The sequence below is a fragment of the Verticillium alfalfae genome, genomic scaffold, assembly GCF_000150825.1.
Source record: "Verticillium alfalfae VaMs.102 supercont1.13 genomic scaffold, whole genome shotgun sequence".
Lineage (NCBI taxonomy): Eukaryota > Fungi > Ascomycota > Sordariomycetes > Glomerellales > Plectosphaerellaceae > Verticillium > Verticillium alfalfae.
In genome coordinates, this window is record NW_003315026.1 from 1,158,461 (window position 1) to 1,164,738 (window position 6,278).

At 55.9% G+C, this 6,278-nt stretch overlaps 1 protein-coding gene across 1 annotated transcript; it reads right to left on the reverse strand.

Annotated features, from left to right (window-relative positions):
- Positions 1-4,607: 4,607 nt before the first annotated feature.
- VDBG_08969 (conserved hypothetical protein) lies at positions 4,608-6,104 on the reverse strand (the record flags this gene model as incomplete). Its single annotated transcript, XM_003001127.1, has 2 exons — positions 4,608-5,399; positions 5,778-6,104. The coding sequence occupies 2 exons, from the start codon at positions 6,102-6,104 to the stop codon at positions 4,608-4,610; spliced, it is 1,119 nt and encodes a 372-aa protein (XP_003001173.1).
- Between the last annotated feature and the right edge of the window lie 174 nt (positions 6,105-6,278).

Consider the following 6,278-nt stretch of genomic DNA (forward strand, 5'->3'; position numbering starts at 1 on the left):
CCTGGCCGATGTCATCATCTACACCCACGACGTGGTGCGGGCCTGTCTACACTGTGGACATAGTCGCCCCAAATCACGAATGCCACGAATTGACGTCATAGGGCTGAGCGACCGGATCCCGCCCTGCACATATCCTGCATGCTTACACATTGCCGCATGGCAATCTGCTGTCACCTCGCCCTTCGTGCTGCCGCCGATCCTCCTACAGGCCGGCCGGCAAAGGACAATTCCGAAGGACGATCGTGATGGGCAGCACCAGGTGGGGGGACACGACCCTTGGAGACAACTCGAGGCACAAGACTGCGCTGGAGGAGAGGAGTTTCGACATGCTCCAGCAGTAACGTCACTAAATGCCATGCTCAATAGGAGAGCCCCACCCTGAGGAAGCCTCAATGCTCTCTGGTACTTTTGTTCGTATCATGATGGGGTAAGACTACTGTAATTCGTTCGCCTGGCCTGACAGATCAAATCGCAATTTAGAAACCGGGTTGCCGTTTTGGGATGCGGGGATGCCAATTGTCACCGAAAGCCTCGGCATACCAAGCCGCTGCAGGGGCGAGGCTTCTTGCCCTTGTTGGCCGATGCTGTACGCGGTCCCGGGCCAGATTCGCCGTCGCTAACCAGAAATGTAGCGCCGCGCTTGCAAGTGTTTCTTCCTTCATGGCAAGTATGGGTTCATAATGGTTAAGAGCTCGTACTCGGGCATCTTGGGAAGGTTCACGCAAACCTGGCAAGCCTGGACAACTGAAAGATGAGTAAGGAGCTCGCTGTAAGCGCAGGCCCGGGAGGAACGAGGCCGGAGGTAACGGAACCGCGCCCAGTGAGCCCAGGGTCCAAAAGCATTTTCGCAGCATGTTCGAGTCCGGGGCCTCTTGTTCCTATGAAACTCGATTGTTTGATGCACCATGCTCATCTTTTTGGGTCAAACCAGGAAGACAAAAAAAAGACTAGTCAAAACAACCATTCGCTCCCTGCCATCCACTGCCCAGCGCGTATCTAGTCTTGATCTGGTTTAGGATACTGATCATCTACTGGGATAATTCCTCAAGACCAGGCACAACATTCGACCGGACTCGGGTTGGGGAGTCATTGCAAGCCGGCTCTCCTAATCAGATGTGAAGGTGTGTAGAGTCAGGCTATCATCCCGTCGTGTGATACGCCCGCACACCGGACTCGACAGTTTACGGCTGCGAATCAGTTGGGTGGGTCAAGTCGCCAGTACGGGCTTGTGGTGGACAATGGTGCCGGAGAAGCGTCACGGATTTTTTTTTGGCGACGGCGACAGGTCCAAAGTGTTCCAGTCAAGACGTATGGGAGTGGCTGAGAGACCGCTGCTGGTGCTGTTGTCAGCTGAGGACCGACGACCAGATCGGGATACATGCGTAAGCATTCGCTTTCGGCGGTCGCTGGAGCCTGATTGACGACGGCAGGCCCTATTTGTTCCCAGGCTGACTTGTAACGGTACAATCTCCCGTCGGCAGAAATGGGAATTCGGTGAGAGCGACCGCAGCTCGTCCGGAAAGCCATGGCCACGTGTGACATGCTGCGCAATCGTGAGGACGGCACGACGAGTCATCGGACGGCGCTGAGGCTAAGCATGTACACTTTGCCCACACATGTGATCCTGTGCGAAAAGAGGCGGGCGCCCTGCACAGGCATTTCACCTTGTTGCCCTCGTGCACTGCATCCTATCTACAGGTGTTCCTGTGTTGGGCTTTTCTCAACAAGCACGTCTTGCCCGTGTGAGAGGATCATGTCTCTGGCAGACGGGGGATCAAATGATCAACAGGGCAACACTGCTGAATCATTTCGTACGTGCGACGGAGCGCCACAGGCGCGCGTCATTATTCGGGCGATTGGACCCTGATCTTCCACACCCAGGGGGCGAGTGCGGCTTGGGGCCAAGACCCCAAGCAGCCCCGCCAAGCCCGCACCGAGACGTGCCTTTGACGAGTCCATCACGACATGGAAGCGCAAATTCGCCTCCCAAGGCGACTCGAGTCATCGATAGACGCTAGGAGGCGGCGGCGCCTCGAGTGCCAGTGTCGAGGATCCCTCCTCGTGTCTGACCGCTCTTCCAGATGAGTAGCTGTCACTCTGACTAGATACGGCTGCACGTGTTACGAGCGTCTGAGCTGAGACGGGACAGGTGACCTCGACAAATTGTACCCGGCGCCGTCTCTCGCATGAACAGCAAAAGAACAGGTACCTGTACCCAGGTTCCTAGGTGGGCACCTGGGTGGGAGGGCTCAACTCAGCACCCCGCCAGCCAAGACCGATAACCCGTCTGCCCAGTGCCCAGCATCTCAGCGCCCCAGTATCCCAGCGGCCCAGCGCGCGAGGTAGGTGGCTACCGACCCCACCACAACCTGCTTGGCCCAGTGTGCCTGCCCTGCAACCCCGGACCCGAGAAGCCCCGCAAAAAGCGCACCAAGTGCATGTTCCTCCTCATAATAAGCCTGCCTGCCTGCCCGCAGCCTACCGCGTGCGTGCCTGCCTTGGTCGTCCGCCTTCTGCATTCAGACTCATCCCGCACCGCACTGCTTGCTTCCCGTCCGTCCAGCACATCGAAATCGCCAAATCCCACCTGCCTTTTTGCATCCTACCCATCCCTGTGCGGGCCAGCGTCCATGCGAACAACTACAACTATCCTGCACCCCCCACATTTGTCGACGAATCTCTCGCAGACTCCTTTCTCGGTACCTCTCAACGTCCCTGGCCCCCAGGCACGACCCTCATCGACTCGCCCGGTCTAGCCCTCGACTCCAACAAAGGACCGCCTCACCAGTTCTCAGCTCCCCAACACCAGACCACTCCAGACCACACACAAAACCTTCAGGTCTCCCAGCCTTCCTCTCGACCTTTCAGAGGAATCTTCGCCGTATCTTCGCTTCGTTGCGCGAAACGAATCGAAGCGACCATACCGCCTGGCTGGCCGACGAGCACAGCCTCTGTGTCGGATTGCATGCGTTCCAGTCCGTCGCTCTAGACTACAAGAACACAGCTCCATCCTCACTGCCCGCTTACAACCTCTCCCGCCCATCACTGACGACAACAACCACCCAACATGGCGCCCGGGTCTTCAGATCACCAGTCCTACTACCGCAGTAGCGGCTACACCGCCGCCGCAACACGGCCTGTCGGCGCCGACCCCGACACCTGGATTCAAGTCACCGAGATTGATGACGACGACCTGCAGTTTGGCGGCAAGTCTCTGAGCGAGTGGTACGAGGAGGAACGTCGCCGTCAGAGCCACGGCTGCTCGTCTGATGAAGAAGAACGTGGCCGACAGAGGGTAAGTTGCCAGTCACCTCCATGCGTCTCGATGTGTAGTGCGACAGACGACTAACAGTTTAGGTTCGCAAGCACTACCAGCACACCAAGAAGAGCGACAAGAAGCGCTGAGCCCCATCGCGATCACCACTTCCCACGCTCCTCTCGCCGGTGTTGCGGACTCTTCCCTCCAGCATTACAATCCTTTCCTTCGTCATCGACATCCTCCATCTGGCGTTTGCTTTTTCTTACAGCGTTGCATGGTCAGCTTTCTCATTAGACGGAGCACGATACCACGATCACGGTCGCATGACACATTACCGCAGGCACAGCCACTCGAGAGGCGGCAATTAGAGCGTCGCGCCCTCCTGCTTTTCATCCCCTTTCCCCCTTCTAGAGCCGGGCCGTTGCCTCACTCTTCCGACCCGATTGGCGCATCGATACCAACTTGATTTTTGGCGTGGAACCAGGCTAGCATATCTTGCCGGCTGTTGGCAGACGAAATCTGGCATTGTCACGTAGAGCACTCGGCGTCGTTCACGTTGTGAACAAACTCGTCTGAATACAAATTGCCGTTACAAACTCTAGTGACACTTTCGAGACAACAGTGATGGAATGTATGAGGTGCAGTATAACAAGATGACTACCAGCCTGTCTTGGCTGGCTGGATGGCGTTGCTATCGATCTCGCTGCATTCCACTGTACGAACTTGCAGAATGCCATCGGAAGTTCGCGACATTTCCCATCACGCAAGGAAATCGTGATCAGGGTTGCCATGTCTCAGGTGGCACCAACCTTGCGCAAGCGCGACAGGTAGCACACGCTCGGCAAGGGGGATCTGCGTTATAGAGCCCTCTTGTTCAAGTATGATGATGTCGATATTGCGAAATGAAAGGAACATATGACCCTGATGCGGTCTCGTACAGCTCCACACTACTGCTGGTTGGATGCTTATGAGATATCGGTCGCGACAGGATGGTGCTAGTCTGACTCGAAAACCTGTTCTGTAGCACGGTGGTGCAGGTGACAAAGGCGCGGCTGGTGGTAGCTGCTGGCTTGCTCTGATAGGTCGTGTCCGTCGTGCATGATGGCTAGGAGGCCGTTGATTCAACTTCCAGAAGAACGATCATGGGCAAGCAGCAGGATAAGTCCAGGAAAGGAAAGGGAAACATGTCGCCTACGCAGAAATAAGTGAGTAGATGCCGATAATCAGATGGGACCTGTTCCTTTCCATTCGTACACAAAGCCACATAAGGAACCCGAAACAACCCTTTGCGCCAGGACATGCCCCAATGTTCGACCGCATCATCAGTTGGATGGCTCACAGACGGCTTTCACCTTTTCGACTTTTCCTTGCCGCCTTCTTTGCTCGCCTTCTCGTCGCCAGTGTTCTCAGTCTCGTCCTTCTTGTCTTCGTCTCCGGCTAGTTTGTCAGTCGATTTACCGCCACTGACGCCCTCATCTTCAGGCCCACCCTTAGCCTGCCCGCTGGATTCCTTGCCTTTGGACTCTTTGCCGTCTGACTTGGTGTCGGGCTGGTTTTCGGATTCACTGTCAGCCTGGCCGCCGGCCTTGTCGCCGTTCTTGTTCGGATCCTCCGCAAACTTGTCTTCCTTCTTGGTCTTATCCTTAGCATCGCCAGCGGACTTTTTGCCTTTTCCGCTTTGCTTACGACCACCGTCCTTGCTGCCAGCTTCCTCCTCCTTCTGCTTGCGTTCGGCCTCGGCCTTTAGCTTCCTGTTCTTCTCCTTTTCCTTCTTCTCTAGTGCTGCCCAATCGACGTCCTTGTTTGGGAGGTTCTCATGGACTCTGTCCGAAAGGCCTTGACCCAAACGAGGGGCGGCCGAACCAACCTTGGCCCGACCGACAAGGCTGACGAAGATCGCAACACCGACGATGCCCGTCAGGATGAATCTGTACTTGGTGTACCAGGGCGGCGTCCAGCCACGCGTCGTCGCGCGAGCATCGGCCAGGTACAGGCCTGTGAAAGCAGAAAATTGTGTGATCAACGCCGCCTCGATCGGCATGAAGAGGGTAGGCCACGCAACGACAGGCGCGAGGACGCCCATGCCATAACGGAAGTTGGTGCGCGAAGATGAGATGGTCTTGGCCGTGTATTCCATGCCCTTCGTACTGATCAGCAGGAATCGCACGCGGTCTACCATATTTGATTGCTCACCCAATGCACAGCACCTAGAAACGAGATGATGACGGCGCCGTAACCTAGCTGCACTGGCTCGAGGAAGTCAAGCCAGTATTGCGCCGATTCATGGTTCATGTGAATGTGATTGATCAGTGTCGAAGAGGACGGCCAGTCCGTGTTGAGGTCCCAACTCAAGTAGACTGTGGCTAGTGATGTACCAAGGTAGGGGATCGTGCCGGCGAGACCAAGCCAATAGGGCTGTTTGGGCACATCGGAAAGCTCAAAAGTGTCTCTCACGATACCCTAGGAGTGATCAGCGTTAATTGGTTTCAACCGACCGTAGAAGGGTGGGTTCTGTTACCAGGTCGTGTACGAGGCCATCTTGAACACTGTCATTGTTCTGTGCGGCCGGACTGGACTCGAAAACCTGGCGTGTAGACGAATCTACAGAAACATCTTCAGGACGAGACTCAATCTTCTTCTTGCCAACTTCCTCTTCGGCCTTGACATCAATTTTGTCATAGGGGCTGTTTGAGTATTGTCGTCTCGAAGGGTAGAGGGCGGCGACGGTCCTACTCTTAAGGCCTCCGTATTTCGGAATTCGACTTCCCGGCGTCAAAAGCTGAGCAGTCAAAGGGGTCGAAGCTCGTGGAAGGAGACGAGCCGCCGTTCTCGTGGAGTGAAGCATGGTTGCGTGGACGGCGCGGGTCAATGGAAGTCTGGCACGAAGAGGCTTGTGGTGCTGTGACAAATGGCTGTGCTATGAACAACAAGAGGCAGACGATCAGTGTGTCGCGCCAGGAACACCGATGGTTAAAGAGGGCACGAGCAATACCGACAGCTCAAATACAACTGCTGCCTG